General features: G+C 38.7%; 2 protein-coding genes across 4 annotated transcripts in view; both read right to left on the bottom strand.

Annotated features, from left to right (window-relative positions):
- Positions 1-1,607: 1,607 nt before the first annotated feature.
- On the bottom strand, positions 1,608-15,523 carry rps6kal (ribosomal protein S6 kinase a, like). 2 transcript variants are annotated; one of them, XM_024283115.2, is made up of 22 exons: positions 15,052-15,523; positions 13,022-13,081; positions 12,841-12,957; positions 12,690-12,771; positions 12,535-12,615; positions 11,614-11,693; positions 10,986-11,092; positions 10,626-10,663; positions 10,115-10,257; positions 9,968-10,038; positions 9,800-9,888; positions 9,569-9,633; positions 9,115-9,217; positions 8,879-9,003; positions 7,000-7,122; positions 6,726-6,815; positions 6,499-6,657; positions 5,947-6,108; positions 5,765-5,841; positions 4,573-4,690; positions 4,342-4,482; positions 1,608-2,748 (listed from the first exon to the last, which is right to left on the bottom strand). In XM_024283115.2, the coding sequence occupies exons 1-22, from the start codon at positions 15,076-15,078 to the stop codon at positions 2,623-2,625; spliced, it is 2,184 nt and encodes a 727-aa protein (XP_024138883.1). In that variant the 5' UTR covers positions 15,079-15,523; the 3' UTR covers positions 1,608-2,622. The 2 variants fall into 2 exon arrangements, with proteins under 2 accessions (XP_024138883.1, XP_024138884.1); XM_024283116.2 differs by lacking the exon at positions 15,052-15,523 and adding an exon at positions 14,463-14,799.
- Positions 15,524-17,158: 1,635 nt separating this feature from the next.
- The window catches only part of hdx (highly divergent homeobox), an 8,073-nt gene continuing 4,898 nt past the window's right edge, over positions 17,159-20,333 (bottom strand). For both annotated transcript variants that reach the window (XM_024283955.2, XM_024283956.2), the window contains 5 exons: positions 19,205-19,385; positions 19,057-19,130; positions 17,967-18,062; positions 17,701-17,823; positions 17,159-17,627 (listed from right to left, as the gene is read on the bottom strand). In XM_024283955.2, the coding sequence (XP_024139723.1) occupies positions 17,373-17,627; positions 17,701-17,823; positions 17,967-18,062; positions 19,057-19,130; positions 19,205-19,385 (729 nt within the window). In that variant the 3' untranslated portion in view covers positions 17,159-17,372. The remainder of the gene's footprint in view (positions 17,628-17,700; positions 17,824-17,966; positions 18,063-19,056; positions 19,131-19,204; positions 19,386-20,333) is intronic.

The following is a 20,333-nucleotide window of genomic DNA, read 5'->3' as shown; positions in this document are numbered from 1 at the left end:
AAAAATAACAGATTATGCAATGGACATTAGCATCACCTAGTGGTGATTGCAAATCCTGCACGTTGCTCTTTCATCAAAGGTTGTGGACAGAATGGGTTGCTCAGTTGAAACTATGAAGCTTTGCACCCCAGGTTTAAAAATCAAAGTGAAATGGATTTAAATGAGTTTTCAAATGTATTAGAAATAGAATTTCTGTGCATGTATATACATATTTCATTTTATTACATTTTGTCATGTTGTATAGTGGAAATATAGGGTATATATTGGAAAACACATTGTATGTATCTGTTGCCCTGTCGATGTAGAAATAACGACAGGGCAGTGTCTTGGGAACAAAGGGTCTTTTAATGGAAATAAAAGTTTTCAGCCTACAGACACTCAATTGTCTAGACACCATCAAATCAGAGTCAAATGAAGATGTAGCAGGCTACTCCTTTTTTCCAAAAACTTAATTTCTGCAACTCAAAATGCTTTTCGGTATCTTGTGTGGCCCCCACCAGCTTGTATGCATGCTTGACAACGTGGCGGCATGGTCCTAATGAGGCAACCGATGGTGTCTTGTGGCATTTCCTCCCAGATCTGTGTGAGGGCATCTCTGAGCTGTTGTACAGTCTGAGGAGCAACCTGGCGGTCCCAAACATAATATCCCAGAGATGTTCTATTGGGTTTAAGTCAGGGGATGGTGAAGGCCATTCAATTGTTTCAATTCCTTCATCCTCCAGGTACTGCCTGCATACTCTTGACACGTGAGGCCGGGCATTGTGGTGCATTAGGAGGAAACCAGGACCTACTGCACCAGCGTAGGGTCTGACAATGGGTTCAAGGATTTCATCTGGATACCTTATGGCAGTCAGAGCACCATTTCATAGGCAGTAGAGGTATGTGCGTCCCTCCATGGATATGCCTCCCCAGACCATCACTGACCCACCACCAAACTCTGTAGGGTTAAGGAATCTCCTCATACTGCCAGTAGAGATAATTATCAAGCCAAAATCTGCACGAGTGGAAAACCAGCCAAAAAAGATCAAGAGGGAGAAACTTGAAATGACCTCCACATGTAACACCAGTCCTGTTTGGAGGGTTTTCTAATTGTTGCCACTGAAGTGCACCTGTTGTTAATTCCATGAACACCAAAACAGCTGAAATTGATTAATTAGCCCCTCAGCTACTTAACCAACAAGAAAATTATCAGACAGGTTTAAGTCAATTCATGCCAGGCCCCATAAAAAAAGTGATCCTTTAATTTTTGCGAGCAGTGTATATTAAATATGGGGGAAAAATGTGCACACAAATTGGTTTAAAATATTTTTGAAATTCTTTCACAGTTGAAATTTTTGATGAACATTACAGACCTTTCCTCTCTATTTTAGAGAGAAAACCTGTAAATGTTGACAGATATTTTTAATCCCCCCGTGAATTAAACTAGTATGTTAAAATATGGATAGAACTGCAGACTTAACTCAACAACTCAGTTCCTAAACAATCCACAAAGGAGAATCCATGAAGTAATTTTAAAGCTATAATTCAAGTGAAGAATTTCCACCTTGATTTTGTTTTGTTCAATAAAAACAGAAAACACCTTTAATGACATAAAAACCCACAGCTTGTGCATGTCAATAATGATCTTTAATGTCAATATATACAGAACTTGAAAGAAAAATAGAATTTTAAAAATCAAATGAAATAAATACAATATTATACAGTTTCAACAATGTCTTTTTTAAGAGATATCCATGGAAATATTTTCTATAATTCAGCATCTCTGGTTTGACCTTGTGTCCAGCTCCCAGAGAGAATCCCTACTGCTCCCCCACATGCTGCTCATCTTCAGAACTATCAACACCAACATTTATCGGATTTTTATTTTATTTTGTAAACACATTCTGCGAACATTAGCACATTTTTTCCGCTCTAAGGTTCTTGGCGTGAGCTTTTCTGCAGCTTGTGTAACTTTTTTTATTCACTAAGTTTCACAAAAAAAAAATGTGGGTAAAAAAATGTGCATGGAGAGGAAACGGGTTCTGATCAAACATGCATGGTGGCTCCCAAAGTGCTGGTTAATGATTCTGATCCTGAGAAATAGCTTCAATCTGCAACAAAACTTAAATTTAGTTGTTTTTTCATTTGAAACGCTCTTCGGTTGATACATTTCGCCGGCACTCAAGAACAGCAACAATCCTGAAGAAAAGAAATTCAAAAGATACAAACGGAGTGGGAGGATGGCGAAGATGAAGAGCAGTGGGGGAATGGGACACAGTTTACTAAAGCAGCTTCAAATCAGCCAATCACAGTGAAGGAGAACATCAGCTGGTGTGTTTCTTCCAACAAACCCAGGAAGAAAGAATGAAAGGCGAAGAGGGCGAGTGCATATGAAAGCTCTGGAAATAAATACAAGTCAACTTCCCAGCAGTAACAGATATGTGAGTTTCCGGCTTCTTTCCGTCTGTCTGAGAGTGTGTGGGGGGGTGTGGGGCGCTGATGGTAGATTCTTAAATAAATACTCCGGAAAGGCAGACAGTAGTTTGGACTGGCCGAGACTTGGGGTTGAGTGTGCATGCGCGTTGGTTGGCGTTTCCGAGTCTGGAGGTACGAGGCCAAAACTGGAGGGAGAGCGACGTGCGTCTACATGTCTGTTGAGGTGAGTTTCTTCATGCTGCGTCTCTGGGCTAAACTGGACGCTGCCACGGGCTCCAACACCGGCTGACTGGTCTTCTGACTCAACGCCGAGTACGTTGCAGCCATGGCTCCCTGGTAAAATAACAAAAAAGAAACAATTTCACCTTATTGGAGTCATTTGCTTGCAGGCGTACGACTGGAGGGGGTCGGATACAAAGAGACTTTTGTTCTTTTTTTGTTAATATTTATCTTGTTCAACAGTTGAGTCAACAGATAAGAGCTGAGGGGCTCTTGTTACTGTTAGGAGTTTGTAGCTTCAGACACATGAGGTATACATTTGTATAAACCTCTTCTGTATTTGAGGCTAAGCTTTATTTTTGATTATACTTGTGTAGAAGACGGAGGAAGATTGATATATTAGAGCCAAGGTACATGTATATTTTCACCCAAATGTTTCCATTCTCATTGCAAGTGGACTCCAGAGTGAACACAGATGAATGATATTAATGCATTTTAAGCCAGACAGTCTTCCCTCATTTACCACAGGATTTATGTCCTAATAACCCGCGATAGGTGAAACCTACAAAATAGGATTATAGATGTTTTAAGGCAGTAAAATCTCTCACTACACACTTTAGGCGCTTTCCTCAGGCAAACATTTTTATCATTTTTAAACATTTATCATCCTCATTACCACTAAGCATCAGAAGTTGTACAAACTACAGAGGGTTTGATTTTTAGGAGAGACATGTGAAAATGGACCACAAAAAGAGTGAAAAATTCTTCAGTAATCTTCACAAAATTGGACCTTATCTGGTGTCATTTTTTTAGTCTAAAAATGCATGTATTTGCTTAAAAAAAAGGAGTAAAGATGCTTTGGTTTAATCTGTTCTCGCGTTTCTAAGTTGTTGCAAAACTGTTTAATCAAAAAATAAAGAAGATAAAAAAAGGAGACTGAAGTTAGAGCATCAATAATCCTAATTTCTTTTCCTACCTGATGAAACAGAATCTATTTTGTAAAATTAAACCATAAAGAATGATAATACAACAGTTATTTTGTGTATAACTATGACATTTCCAGTATAAATTATCATCAAATGGCCGTCCTTTTACTTTTTATGATTATATTTTTTTTTCTTTGAAAGGAAAAATTAAATGTATAAAATGACTATTTCAGAGTTTAAATCAATGACATTGTTAACTTTTTTGTTGTAATTGATCCTCAGAAAGTCTCAGTGTTGACTGACGGATGAGTTTCAGCCTCACTATTACAACATTTCTGATCCCATGAGATGTGAAGCAGATTGACAACAACTCTCAGCACCACAAAGACACATGAACAAACCATGTCACTGATGGCAGGTAAACAACTGAGCGCAGAAGCGACCAAATGACTCAGAGGGTGAGACGGGAACATTCTGAGTCTGGTCTTCTCTAACTCTCGTCAGTCAGAGCTGAGGAGCATTTTATCTGATGAGCTCGGAGGCAAAACTGTTTCTGAACACAAAGAATAATTTTATTTATGGGCTAAGGCCCTCTGAGAGCACTGAATGAGGCTGCATCATCAGAGTTCTTTAGAACCTTTCAGATGACTCCTCCGGTTGTGTTTTATTTTGTGCAATGCTGCCCCCACATGAGCAGCAGCTGTAACTGTTTCCTGACAGATCCATAACCAAATTCAAAGTAACCCTCCTCCTCCTGAGCTGAAGAGCTCTTCCGACTGACCTTGACGAGGTGCGGCGCGTCGTGGCGCGTGAGCTGGAAGTGTGGTAGTGTATCTCTGCATGTGATCCAGGAATGCTTTAGAACCTGCTCGGCCGAGTATCGCTGATGAGGGTCTACGTGGAGCATATGGGACAGCAGGTCCTGATCCGGACAGAGCAAACAGAACCTCTGAATACGACCGGCAGAGCTAAAGGTTTCCTCGCTGCAGGAGTTCACGGTCACTTCCTGTACCTTTGAGGAGTCTGAGACGGTGTCCCAGTTCCCGCCTGTTAGGGAGAACTTCCCAGAACCTATCCGGAGAAGAATCTCCTCTGGTGTGTCGTTTGGCCCGTTAGCAAACGGCGTGTACCTGAAAAACAGATATTTATATTCTAAGATACACATAGAATTTAAAAATCAAAGCAGGTATGAGAAGCTCTGCTTGTGCATGAAAAACAATCTAATAGCTGCAGGTTTTTCCAGTAATATTTATTCTCTGGTGGATTCGTGAATTCTATTAGGAGAATCAAAAGTATTTAGCAAACCTCCTACTCATTTTTATATAAAAAAAAAAAAAAAACCTGAAAATCTGTTATGGAAAACCAGCAGAGCTTCAATTCTCTGAATCAATATTTATGATGCAACAGAAACACTAGAGATTGATTTAAGATGATTTTGGTCCTAAAATCACAGAAGAACAAAAATATATATTTTATTCATCTTTTAAATATTACAATGTAATAATATAAAAAAAGATGGATGTCAAATTAAATTAACATTTATAGCAGATTTTGTAATTTTTTTGTGTAATAATACAAGCACACTGCGAATGACTTATTATTTGATCCCTACTAGAGAATCAGAATTATCTTTATTATTTTTGTTTGCACAATGAAACTATGATCCTCTCTGGGTGTTAAAGGAATTCATAAAAGCCAGAGTTGGAAATAAATATACATTTGAAATATAAAAAAAAAATCTGAAATTTATCAAGGTTAAAATATAGACATCCAATGTCACAGAAAAACCACAGAGAGATGAGTTGCACTCATATGACCCTATAATGTATGTTTACTACATGTTACACTTTCCTGAATATAAAATTGGATGTGTGTATTTTTTTTGAAGAATTCTTTTTTTAGTAGGTTTAAAGCTCTTACAAAATAACTGCTAACATTTATTGCCTAAATATGAAACTGATTTAGGTTGAGTCACATGTTAAAGGTTGCATTTTAATTATTAAGTCAACAAAATTAGATTTTCTTTTGTTAAATTTTCATTCTGAAACATTTGTGTTTTAAAATTAACATAGTGGGAATTTTCAATTAACAAATTATGAATTTTTATATTCAAAATTATTTTTTTGACTGAAGAAATAGGATGTGAATGATGATTTTTTTAAACTTGGCTCTAATTTTCCCAGCAGCCCCTGATGAACTCGTACCCGGCCAGCATGGTATACAGCAGAACGCCGAGACTCCAGATGTCACAGGCTGCATCATATCCTTGCCGCATTAGTACCTTCACAAACACAAAGTCAGGAACTCGTTAACACCCATCTGTAAGTAACTTCTTCCATTTTTGTATGATGTTTGTTACACTATAATGATGGGACGTCAGTCTCACCTCTGGTGCCACAAAGTTGGCAGTGTAACAGGGTGTGAGCAGGAGGCCGTTGCCTCCGCGAAGCTGCTTAGCGAAGCCAAAGTCACAGATTCTGATGGAGTCTGGATTTCCAGAGTCGTCCATGTACAAAATGTTGCTGGGCTTCAGGTCTCGATGCACCACCTGCAGACACAGGAGAGAAGGTAAAGCCTTGAAAATGGAATCATTGTTGCTCATGTGGAGAGTGTATCGTGAAGAATTCGTACATTTTTACACACTTACGCTGCTGTTTTGTCACACTAGTCATTAGTGAGAGCAGTTCAGAGAAATGGATGTCAAAGGAGATATGAACATTCTGATTGATTAATTAACATTTTGTTTTTTATTTTCAATGCATTACAGACAGACCAAAGGAAATCAGCCTCATGTGTTGTTTAAATGATTGACTTGTTGCCCGCAGCACGCCCGTAGAAAAAATGTGAATTAACATTTTCACCCTTCACCCCTGATATTTTCGGCGCACAGGTCTGCCCATCTCACCCATCAGGGCAGGAGGTCTGAACAAATCCTCACCCCTTGGCAGTGGAGGTAGTCAACAGTCTTGGTGATGGTGTACAGCACAGCACTGGCCTCTCGTTCAGAGAAGAACTTCTGCCTGAGGATTCGGTCCAGCAGCTCGCCTCCCTTCATCAGTTCTGTTACGAGGTACACGTACCGGCCCTCATCGTACACCTGGAAACACAAACTATGTCACATCCTTTTCTACATCGCACAAGAGTATCTGAAAAACCGCTACGAACATCTTTTAGGGTGATGATGTTGGGATGCTGCCCGTATCGCATCAGGATCTCGATCTCCTCTGAGGGGTCCCTCTTACTTTTGTCGATAATCTGAGAAAACGGAAACAAAATAAAGTGATTAAGTAGTTTTGCTGCCCTCTACTGGTGCTCTGGTGTGCATGAGAACATCTGTCAGCATTAAGTCCAAAGATTCTAAATCTTTCTTTTCCAACACACATTTCTATTTTAAACAAACAAGAGAATTAAAACGTTTGGTTTTAAGGACTGCCCTCACCTTCACAGCATATTCCATGGCAGAAACTTGATGTACGCAGCGTTTGCAGATGGAGTACGAGCCGACCCCGATGTCCTCCTGCAGCTCGTACAGATCAGAGAACTTGGCTGAGCCTCCGTGCATCTGGAGAGGACATGAGCTATTAGGTGTCACGATGGATTATGAAACATTAAACGATTAAACCAGTTACAGCAAAGCATCTGCTGCTGTCTGCCCTTCAAAAACCATCCCAGACAAGATTTTAGGCCATCCTTCGTGATCACCTTCACTTTAGGAGCCTCGACAACAGAAAAACTATTTGAAAACGACTTTTTTTTACATTTGTTAACAGGAAATGACTCAGATCCTCAAGGAAATTTCATAATCTGATCAAATAGAGTCAAAAATGTTTTCAATTACAAACCACTCATTAAAACTAATTACCTCCTCAACCCAAAAAGGTGTTTAAATCACATTTTTGGACAATCAATCCTATTTGTAAAACATTTAAATTTAGTTAAACTAAGTTTGATTATGAATTCATGATTTAAATTCATCATATTATATTTTAATCAATTTTTTAACCTTTCAAAAATATTAAAAAAGAAAGTATTTATAGTTAAAGTGCTAAACGAGCTCTAAACACAAAGCAGCACCTAACCATCATTTCACCGCCACCATGCTTTGCTATGAAGTAACATCAAGAAAGAATAAAAACACTATTTTTTAAATTATCTTCCTTTATTTTTAAAGTTGGAATCATCAAAGTACAATGAAAGTAGTTTTTCAATGTGAAATATTTTCTCTTTTTTCATATTAAAACAGCAAAACTGTCTGAAAAAATGAAGTTTTCTATATTAACAAAAAAAAAAAAAATATTTTTCAAGCTTATCAGTTGTGTTTTTTGTGAGAAATCAAACTCTACTTCTAAGGCGTGCGTCTTCCAGGTTTGAAACGAGCTCCTTCAGCTCAACAACAGCCTGACAGTCAGTTTCAGCTTCAAGAGAAGATGCTTTATGGATGACTATAATTATGTGGCTGTGATAATTGAGACTAAGTACTTGGATTGGTTTTGTGGGATTGTAATGTGTTTAAAGTTGCACTGTAAAGGAAATACATCATCTTAAAAACCCACTCCGATCATATTTTGAGCTATTTCAGACACTAGTAGGGGTGTGTGTTGGCAAGAGTCTGGCGGTACGATACGATACGCAATACGATACATCTCAGGATTGTACCAGAACATTTTTTCTCATTTTTTTTAAAGAGTATGAGAAAAAAATCTACATAAATATTAATACAGCTTTCATGCTAATATAATGGTAAAATTGCAACTACTTTTGCTCATAAATATGTAATTAAATATCGTTTAGTCAACATTTTATATCGATAAAAGTATCTGCAAATGAAATATCGCGATATATCACCGTCTCCCTCTAGTTTCTAGAGTTCTTTTAATTATGATGATGCCGTTATCAGCCAAAAATAGCTTTAAAACTTTCTAGGACATAGTGTCTGCAGAGTGGCAGGAGTTCATCAGAAATTCGCCAGAGTTGTGGGCGGGGCTGTTGATGCGGAGCAATCCCACCCCTCTTTCCCCTCCCTGCTGCTGAAAGCTCGAACAAATATATATTCACAAAGTTATTGACATCAGAAATAATCTCCTTTTTAAACGGCAGTTTTTTGTATCCTCACAAGGATTTGAATAAAGAATTGATAGTTTTTAAGCTTTCTTTATATATCGGAAAATGTCACAAGAACATTTCTATCGGAGTGGGTCTTTCAATATTTGTTGTAGAATGAGAAAACATCGATTTAGAACGGCTGGAGAGGTGACTTCCTAGACACTTGGTCAAACACGTGAACAGAGCAAACACAAGCACGTTTGAGGCGTATTGACCTGGACGATGGGCAGTATGCTGAGCATCGGCGAGCTCTTGCTTTCATCCATCGGGGTCGGGGCTACAAAACTGAAGCCCTTAAAAAGCTGGTGGGCGTTTGCGCTGGGCGGGATCCCTGGGGAGTCTTAACAAGCAAACAATTCGTTACATGAACAGCAAAAAGGAAAAAAAAACACCTGATACATTCATTTCTATGCATCATGGGTGTGGGAGTGTCAGCTGTGTGTAGGTGTACCTTTAGGCGTTTTAGCTGTGAACTCTGGGTCGAAGCAGAACGTGTCATCTGGTTTGCCTGCTGCGGGCTTGAATGGGGGCTGAAGCTCTCTCCTGTACAGTTTCTGCACACAAACACGTTCAAAATAAAGATGGAGCATACGCTGTGGAGCACGCGAACAGGCGTGAGAGGGAGAGGAGCCAAGCCCCGTCCAAGATTAACCCCCCTTCAATCCCCTCCATGGCTGGGTCCAGCCAATAGCATCCTGCTGGCTCTTAAACACTCACACAGGGCTATTAGTGCACGCACAGTGAGAACTGGACCGCTGCCCAGACTCCCACACACACCAACATGGTTGCTGCGGCCAGGACTGGTGGCCGCGAGTCATCAAGCCAAACGTTTGTGAGGTGTGAAACCTCAACAGAAGCTGGGGAGTTGGATGTGAGAAGTGAGATCGAGAAGTGCGCTCGCTTACATTCCAGTCGATGGTGGAGAAGAAAGCGTGCCGTTTGATCTCCTCCACCCCGTCGGGCCCGGCCCCTGAAGACACGGATCACTGCGGTTTAGTTAACCTGCCGTGTTTTCGTTTGATTGTTTGCAGAGGATCGACACCTTCCTGCTCCCAGCGGCCGACTATCTCTCGTGTGCGTGGCTGCCAGCGTGCTGGCATGCTTTCACTGAGAGGTAAACAACTCATTTTCCTTACCGAGTCTATTAGCAGGGTTACGTTTAAACAGCATTCTTAGCAAACTCTGTGCCTCCAAGCTCAGGAACTGGGGCATTCCCAACTTAGCTCTGAGGAGAAGAGAACAAAGAAGCAGGTCAGTGTGAGCTACAGAAAACAAACAACAATAAAAACAACCGTCGAACTCACTTCAGAATCATGTTCATGGTCTCATTGCGGTCTTTCCCTTGGAACGGTAACGTCCCTGTTAGCATCTCAAACTACAAACACAGAAAACAAATAAATTAAATGTCCAAAATATGTCAAAAGTGTTTAAATTAGTGATAAGTTGTGTACCATAAGTACTCCCAGTGACCACCAGTCTGCACTCTGGGTGTGTCCTCTCCTGTTGACCACCTCAGGGGCCATATACTCCACCGTACCACAGAAGGAATAAGCCTTCTTATCAGCATCTACTGACTCCTTACTCAAGCCAAAGTCTGCAGAAAAGATAGCATTGGAACAATGTTTTAATTAAAGGCTTAAATAATTAAAAACATAGAGAGGGAAAAAGTGTTATTTTGACTATTTAATTTTAACCCTAAAGAAAACAAAAGCAAATTTCTTTCAGGTTTTTAAAAGTTAATTTGACTTGTTTTTTCATTTGTTCATTTTGGAGAATAGAATAGAATATATTTCTTATGTCATTGTACATGGTATATTAAAATTCAGAAACAGCAGATGCCGCAGAAAAATAATAAAATAAAATAATAAAACAAAACAAAACAAAATAAAACAGCTGCCAAATTTGACCCTGTGGATTATTCGAGTTGAAAAGTTAGGTTACTTTATATATATGAATTCCTACCTGTTAATTTTATATGTCCAGCTTCATCTAGTAAGATACTGAAAGATAAAAAAAAATAATATATGTTAAATTTAAACATTATATACAACAGATAAAATTCAACTTTGATGTTTTTTTCCCCAAATCTTTTTTTAAGTTGATACTTTTTCATAAAAATGGATAAAAACTTTGTAAAGTTCTCAAGTCTTTAGCCTTTATAAAATATTTGACCTTAAACATGAGAAATATTAATTATGGAATACATATAAAACTACATATATCATAAAAAAGACAACATAAAAACCCCACATAAAGTGTTTTCATACAGTATATGTATAATATATATATTTTATGGCGTAATGTCTGGATTTTGGTCCATACTTCTCTGGCTTGAGATCTCTGTAAACTATGCCCAGGTTGTGCAGATGGTCGAGGGCCAGGGCCAGCTCTGCAAGGTAGAATTTCACATCTTCTTCTGTAAACATAACCTATTAAGAACTGGACAAATTTACTCTCTGAACTCTGAGAAGAAATTCAGTAGCAAAAAGAAGAAACAGCAGCAACAAAAAGTCTCCAGTATTGAGCTTCAGCTGCCACAAAGAGAGAAAACAGATTATTGTCACAACATCAACATTGCAGATCGGTTACAAGATGCTGATTTTAAATACTGCATGCTATTTAAGCTTTAAGCAGACAAAAGCACTTCTCTGAGCCTTCATGTGTTTTAGAAGAGAAAATAAAGATTTCAAGAAGGAAGCATCTTGTATGCTATTAAGTCACAGTTTAAATCAGAAGCAAATAGAATAACATGGAAAAAATATAAATTCATTTATTTGCAGTTTCTTTCCATTCTGTCCCCCCAAAATACCTCCTATATTAAAAACAACTTAATGTTCTAGTTTCTAGAAGTGCAACATTAGAATAATTATCTTTATAAAATAAAAAAAAACAATATTTCCTTCACAAATCAAAAGAAAATTGAGTATAAAGCAGATGAATGGCAGCTTACCTCTTTGGATAAGCGAGTGAATACATCCCCTCCCCTGAGAAAGTCCAGTATTAAATACAGTTTCCCTTCTGTCTGAAAGGCTGAGAAATAGAAGAAAGAAATGCCTTTATGAAAAGTGTATTTTAATTGGAGTCACATTCAGTCTTATAGGGCTTAAAAACTGTGTCTTTCTGTTTCCAAACAGCATTAGAATGAGGACGACAGCAGGAAGGATCAGTGGTACGGATTTAGAAGCTTTCAAAAGAACGTATTTTTACATGTTTTATGCTGCAATAGTGGATGAGTGTTTCTGCATATTTGATAAACAAATGCCACTATTTTTAACTCAGCATTTTGCATTTCTGCTTCAGGTTCAAGTACGTCCTCCCATTAATAAGTATCAATGTGGTGGTGCTTTTATTCTGTAGAAATGAACAAGCAGATTTTACTGCCGACACAGCTCTGCAGACGCTGCTTTGTTGGACTGAAGGTTCGGAGCCTTGAAAGCTTTTCAGAGGAAAAACGAGTAAAAACCTTGTAGTTTTGTGGAAAAAAACCATTACATCCAGTTTTATTACTAGAATCAATCTGCTATAGCGTATTGCTCTGTCGTCGTCAGTGTTGGCATGCAAATATATGGTCCTTAAAGACCCACTCCAATCAACTTTTGATGCTTTTTAATGGTGATTATGTCGTTTTTAGTCAATAATAACAATAATAATAATTTTTTTTTCATCTGCTCCTGATTCGTAGTGATTTGAATAAAGAAATGCTCAGAAATGCGATTTTGAGCTTACTTTTCTTTATCTAAGTCCTCCAAAATCAGAAAAATCCTCCACAACTTTATTTAAAACACGATTTTTATCGAAGTGGGTATTTTTTTATATTGAATGTGGCTCCAATGCATTTAAAATCTTCTGTAAGACGGCGTGTAGTTCTTACCGTAGTGCAATTTCACTATGAAGGGATGATTAACTTCCACTAAAATGTCTCTTTCCATCTTAGTGCGAACTCTGTCCCTGACTGGAGAGAAGGAGCAGGAAAGGAGTCAGAAACTCGACGCCGTAGACGGAGCATGCTGGGAAACTCCGCTTTACCTTTCAAAGATGCTTTTTTTAATACTTTCATTGCATATAACTGAGATGCATCCGGACCGACGAGCTTCCTGACGAGAAACACCTGAAAGAAACAGGCGGAATTTAGACGAGCGTCAAAGCGTGATGGAAACCTGTGAGCGAATCACCTCACCTTGCCGAAAGAGCCCTGACCGAGGACTTTGAGCAACTCAAACTGAGACGGATCAGCTTTCTCGCAGCCCTCTTTCACATGGTGCGTGATAGGAATCTCCTTATACGTCCCCTCGTCCTACACAAACATCGGCGTGAGAGGTTGCAGGAACGATGAGCCCCCGGAGCGCAGCGGTACTTACACAGTGTGAGAAAGACTCTCCCTCTTCCATGGGCTCGTCCATGATCTGATGTCCATTGACCTGCAGCCAGACCCAACAAGTTCTTAATGAAAAGACGTCAACGGCAAACTACTTCACCAGGCGTATTCCTCATTGCTTCTCGGCGAACAGGACGAAGAGCACAGCCGCTGCACGCCCACATGTATGATGGAAGGTTTGAAAAAATGAAAAATCGATGAGTCACGGGCAAAAAGCTGCACTTTCACGGTTTCAACTCCAGCTCTGTTTACCGTCAAACCCATACTTTAATAACGACCAGCTCTCACCCTGTACATCACCTCATAATCAACATTCTAAACAAACAAAAAAACATATCTGTGAACGTCTGCAGTCAGCATTGATTCTTCTTGTGCAGATTTATCTGATTCAAGCCAGATTCACATTTTTTTAATTGAATTCATGCCCATTTTATTTTTTAAGCAAACAATTCAATTAAGAGGCCATCAAAAGAAAAAAAAATGTCAGCACTAGAACACAGATCATATAATAGAAACCCCTAAAGTGAAGCCGACGTTTAACTTTTCAGCGCTGCCTGCATTACGTATTCAGTTCAGTGTGTCTGTGTGTGCTGAATTTTACCAAGACTCTGAAGAGGGAGGATGAGTCATAGCACTACCCGCACGCAAACCCACTCAGTGGGTGGAGCCACCCATACACTCACATCCACAGCCCAGAAACCAAATAAACCACTTCTCAGTACATCTCTTACTCCTACAGAACAACAACAACAAGCAGCATCATCCTAGTCAGGTTTTACATTTCAACAAAACCTTCATTCTTCTGTGAAATAGAACATCTACGCTGGTTGGAGCATAGACTGCATAAGGGCCAGTTCTTGTGTCATTTTTCGCACATACATTTACACTCCCACCTTTGCTGTGGCTGATCACAGCTTGTCACAGAGAGCAGCCTGCACTTGCAGCACAGCCAGGCCAGCCTTTTTAAAAAGCAGGTCTGCCACAGATAAACAGACAGCTCAAATTCACAGACACCGGCATGACAAAGCCCAAAGATATCAAGAATTTAAGCTGTACATACATTGCACATGTAGCAAAAATTACAAGTTAATAGCAACTGAGAGACTTGAGGAGTCAAGCCTGAGGGCACAACGCCAACAAAACCTGAGATTTTGAACCCTGTATTCACTGCAGCAACTCCTGAATGAAACTGGAAAGGCAGACTATAATCTAAAAACCTACACTCAGAATCCATAAAGTTTTACTTAAGAGGAGATAAATTACAGCTACGACTTCTCTACTTGTCATAGCATACTGAGAGAAATTTACTTTGCAGAAAACAACTAAACCCACACGTTTATTCTTCAGTCCGTAGTTCAAATTTAAGCTCCAAAAAAACTACAACTAATCGGCTGTTAATAACAAATAAATGTACCAGTTATTACCTTGTTTATAAACAGTTACAACGGTTAACTCGGCAGTAAATACTAGCAATGTCTCGTTTGTCTACTCTATCACGTAATTGTATTTAAATTACGAGGTTTGCTATCAATACTTTGTTATTATACTAAAATATTGTGCTCAAATAATTAATACTTTTTGAACAATTTGATAAAAAAAAAGAACAACAAACTTCTCTCCAAGTTTCGAGTCGGCATACTGTCAGCTAGCAAGCTAGCTCATGCTAATGATGCACGCGCTAAGCTAACTACCAACTCTTTGTAAAGGCTGTAAATATCACCAAAAGAAAGCAAAAGTTCTCGTGTCACTGGACGAAACCCCCCGATTATGTAGGAGAAACGGCCGAGTGAGCTCAAACGGACCACTAAGCGACAAGTAATCCCTGACAGCGCAACAAAAATAAACATCTAACGAGATGTTAGCATTAGCATATTAGCATGCATCACGGCTACAGGTCGTGACGCAAATTTCATGCTGTACCCAGTTTCACAGGGCACAACTTCACCGGGACAACACCAAGCAAACACCCCGCTAACAAAATATAAAACGCAAACTGAGCTTTTATCAACTTACCTCGCCGCTAACGCTGTTAACCTCCATCTTGTGCCAGGATTCCTTTCTAAGTCTAAGGCATCGTAATCCACCTAGACCCCCTCTCCACGTTGCATGTTTTTTTTTCCCTCCTCGTCCGTCCGTGAAAGTCGGGGTTCGATGGTGGGATGCTGGCTGCGTGGCCGTGGACCGACCTCGGGATGTGATCCGGAGGAGGAGGGAAGGGGAGGGAGTCCGCTAATGTTGTTGCCCGGACCACACGCTCGCGCAGAGAAACGCCGCTACACTGCAAGAGATGCGAATATGGCGGCTACTGTTGGTACCTGATCGTCAGTGAATGAGTTTATTGACGTATTCGTGACGCAATTCAGCTAAGGATTTCCCCCCGTTCAAACAAACCAAAGCAACAGATCTGGAGATAGAGGCGTGAGTGGAAGTGGTGGTCGTGCGTGTTTGTGGTGGGCAGAAACAGTTGGTCCTGAGCCGCATGGAGCGAGCATCAAACCCGCATCCGGTGGAGGGAGAGTTTTAATTCAACCGGAACAGACATTGCAATTGTTGCAGGCAAAACGGGTTGATGCAACTTAACAGAAAAAAAAAAAAACTAACTTCACAGATTTTGAGATTTTAGCATAACTTTTCCATAATTCCAGTAAATATCGAAGCAGAAAAAAGTAGGGCTGTGTTGATAAAAATCTATTAATCGATTTGAATCGATTTAAGCTTAATAGATCAGTAATGATTCATAAAAAATAAATCGATTAGGCATATAAAGCTAAAGTCTGCTAGCTTTATGGCAATGTTTAATGGAATTTCCTATAGGACAGCTAATGCTAACGCTCGGTCGACCTAAACACACATTATATATTCCCAGGTATGAACTTTCCAAACTCTTTTTAAGAAAATATTTTTTGAAATGATTAAAAAAAAAATGTCTTTTTGCTCATACTTCTTCTGGAATAAGGTGTAATCATTACTATAGCACGATCGCCACCTAGTGGCCAAACAGAAACACTCTCCAGGAGATGCAGAACTATGTTTACGATGTCAAACATTTTTGTGAGAACTTCTCCTTTTGAAAAACCATAAAACACTGTATATTAACAATCTAATTATTTCACTAACACATTTTACAGTATGTGAATTTTATTAGATTAATATAAATATTTTTAAAACATATAAATCTATAAATCATTAAACTCAAATTTGAATTGAAGGATTGAGAGAAACGTAAAAAAGAAAAAAAATCAGAATCATATCAATCCATGCTCCTGTGAACTGAATCGTTTCTGGAAATATTAATCAATACCCAGACCTAGAAAAAGGGGTGTAAAGCTGCTTTTCTCAGCTTCAGAATCTCCTGAAATTATGTTAATCGCGTTTGAAATATTATGTACAACCCAATTTATTTTCAGCCAAAAAAACAAACAAACAAAAACATGTTTTTGCTTTTAGGTAGTGCTGCTACAAATTATTGTTTTATTAGTCGACTAATCATAGATACTTTATGTATTTTTTCTGGTCGTGAATGCTGTATGCTGAATTTGGCTGCTGAAGATAATAGTGCTGATAGCTGAAATTGATAGCTAAAAACACTGAAGCTGATAGCCAGCTGAAATATTAGTTAAATGCCAAATTATCCTAAAAAACAAAAAAAAAGTTGGCATGCAGCTGAAATATTACCTAAACTCCAAGTTAGCCTAAAAAAAATAAAAAAATCCTAAATTAGCCAAAATAACTAGCATGTAGCTGAAATATTAGCTAAACTCCAAAATAGTCTGAAAAACTTCAATAAATGCCAAATATAATATAATATAAAGTAATAACTAATCGACTATTAAGCTCTACTTTTAAGAAGATGCTTCATTTAGGTCATTTTAGAACCAAAGTGACTTGTCGCATATTTGTGACAACAGGCATTAGGGGGTTAAAACCTTTGGACCATAAGCCATTCCCTGATTCAAGTGGTTATAAGAGGCTTAAACCTCATCCACTTCCCCTTTAGCTTTTCCACCCTAAAGCGACGTCACTGCACAACAGATTTGGACACTTGTGCACATGTTTACTTTCAAGATCAAACATTCCTCTGCTTTGCAAAAATACGAGGAAAAACCAAACCAGATGCAAATAAGTTAGAGGTCATTTATTGTTCTCTCTGGACTGCGCCAGAGGCAAGGCGAATGATATGCATTTAAAAAAACAAAGGCATTCGTCAGCCCAACAGTCATCGTGAAGTTTATCGATCCACAGGCACTGTGCACGGACAACCAGAGCGGCTGGAACACATCTCGTGTAAAACCTGCCTTTTGCTTGTGGAGTGTGTTGTTGAGCGTTTTAATAAGTCACTTTATTTGTGTGACTGTTTCCTGTAACTGGTCCTCTGATGCAGAGGGCTCAGCTTCCTCGGTCATTGCATCGTCTTGCTTCACAGCGACCTGCAGGAGTCCTTCATCGACTCGATCCTTTGCACGATCGGCACTACGCGGGCCGTCTGCCTGCAGGTCGTGGTGGTTGCTCGTTGCGTCTTGTTGGACCCCCTGTTCCAGAGTTACGTCCCAGTCCTGGTCTGAAGGCTGAGGTAGGCTGGCCAGGAGCTCCTAAACACATGGATTTAATTCAAAATTACAACTTTTTGGTGAAGTGCTGCGAGCAAAGCCATTCCTAAAGTACCTGCTGTCGTTTCAGGTCCTTGGTCCTCACAGCGACGAGGAGACCCTTGGTGAAATTTACAAGCTCCTGGTATCTTTGTTTTTGGTTCTCTAGCTCATGCTCTAAAAACTGCACTTCTTCATGCTGAAAGAGAGCAAAAAAAAAATAACAAAACAAGTCATTTCAGACTTCAGGGTCCGACGTGCTGCTGAGGTGCTTTTAACCTTGACATTTGTACGCAGACGGCACATCACAAACTGTGTGCTCAATTTGTGTTTTTTTTTTACCTTGAATTCGAGCAAGTTCTGCATTTGCTCAAGATCTGAAGCTACAATTTCATCATCGTCGTCAGCTTCCTCATCCTCGTCGATGTTCTCAATCTTCTGAAAGCACAAATCAACAAAACACTGACTTTAGAGAGAAAACAATCACACAATAAGATAATATTACAATTTAAAGCTATTAAAATGTCGAAGGTTAGAGTCATTTTTTACAAACTACCAAACAAATATAAGTTTTCCTTATATTTTACCTAATTTTTAAAATTCAAAGCAACCTTTGGCTTTAAAGATCCTCTTTAAATTATGTTTTGACAAAGAATAAGTTTGATTTCTTTGTAAATCGAAGCTCATAAACAGTCAAATGTTTTTATAAGAAGAGATACATAAATACTATTAAGGACAAATATCCCACTTAAAGAGCTACTTTGATGAAAATGTAGTTTTTGGTGTTTTTAGGATGTTTTTGTGGCATTTTTCTGAGAATAATGGTTGTATATAAAGAAAACTAATTATTTCTGAGTATTTCTTTATTTCAATTGTTGAAAAACAGGAACAGATGAGAAATTTTGTTTGAAAAACAACTCATTTGTAACATAGAAAATACACAAGCTCCCTGCTCCGAGCTCTCAGCAAAAGGGAGGGGAAGGGGGGCCGGGGTTGCTCCGTGTCCTCACCCACAACTCAAAAGTTTATATCTAATAAACTACAAACAGAAACTATGTCCTGTTAGTGGGACATCGTTTTTTGATTTTTGATAAAAACAGTATAATCCTAATTAAACGACCACTGTAATGCTGATCAAAGTGGGACGTTAATTTGTCAATTTTGATTCATAAAGGATTGAAATCAACTCGATCTTAGCGATGCATATTTAAAAAAAATTCAATTTGATGCAGATTTACCTCTCTTGCATATCTAACAGAGATAATACATTCAAAAACAATCAAATTTAAGTTCAGAAAACAAATTTAAAACACAAATAAAACATAAATGTGCGATTTATTTATTAAAAAAATGTTTTAAATATATATTATGCTTTCTTTCACAGTTAATTCCCAACATTCAACTGAAATATTATAAAAACTCAGTAAAATACCACATTGTTGGTCAACGGAGCCACACAGGAAATGTCCATCCCATCATTTATCTCCCGTGAATCCAGCGTTCCGTCTGGAAATGAGAGAACCGCATGAATGCGGAGATCCACAGCAGAGCCGGTATCTGCGCGGTGACATCTGCCTCACCTTCAGGCAGGCACGGGGAACCCTCATCGTTCAAGTCCTCCCCGAGGTCGGGGGTCGCGGGTCTCTCCCCGTCAGACTTGTTTCCTGAAGGAGAACTTGTGAACATGATGGGCCGGCCTTTAGCAGGAGGGATTTCGATCCCCATGAGGCGGTACTTTCTCCGTCTGTTGCTGATCCACGTCTGCAAAGCAAAAAAATCTAAATATTACCGAAAAATAGCCACTCTAAGTAAAACCTTTTCATAGAATTGGATATCATTGGGTGAGAAGGAGGAACCAGAGGTACCAGACTATATTTAGTGAATTCCTAAAGTGTCCCTAATATCCAACGGCATGACTTTTAAACAACTTTGTGTAAACATGTTATAAAACTTCAGTGACCTAGAAAAGTACCTCTCAGATTTTATCACCATTTTATGAGAAATCCAAAAAGTTTGGGCATTTATTTTAATAAATATATATATAAATTCTCAGAAAGGTTTAAACCAGATTTCCGGTTGATATCAGTAGTATCAGTAGTGATTGGTGATTTAAAGGAGTTATGTAGTTATCTTAACAGATCTTAACAAGGGAAACTTGTGTTAATTTAACTTGTGAATGTCTGGAATCTGATTGGAGTTTGTAAAAATTTGATTCAAACACCCACTCCAATGAAAATTGTGTTTTTAACATGTTTTTGAGAGATTTAAAAAAAAAAAAACTATGCTTTAAATTTGTTTCTGAGCTTTTCTTAATTCAAATTGCTGTGAATACGGAGCAGACGAAAAAAAAGCAGTTTTAAAACGATTGTGTGACAGAAAATACGCTGGGCAACAGGGAGTAGAAGGGGGCGGGGCTCCTCTGCACCAAAAGTCCCACCCACAATTGGGAGTCAAATTTCTAATGAATTACAACTGCTCTGCAGAAACTATGTCCTAGAAAACAACACAGTTTTAATTTATATTATTTTTGGTAGAAACTAGTAGAATAATAATTAAAAGACAAATCAATCGATGAATGGAGTGGGACTTTAAAGAGTCACCAAACAGGAAGGTTGGAGGCTGACTCCACCCACAGCCGAAATGTAATTTAGGGTTTGGTTATCCTCTAAGAAATCTTGTTTTTACTTTGAAAATTGGCAAACATATTTG

Source organism: Oryzias melastigma, linkage group LG10, assembly GCF_002922805.2.
Source record: "Oryzias melastigma strain HK-1 linkage group LG10, ASM292280v2, whole genome shotgun sequence".
NCBI classification, from domain to species: domain Eukaryota; kingdom Metazoa; phylum Chordata; class Actinopteri; order Beloniformes; family Adrianichthyidae; genus Oryzias; species Oryzias melastigma.
This window is presented reverse-complemented; position numbering and strand designations above follow the sequence as displayed.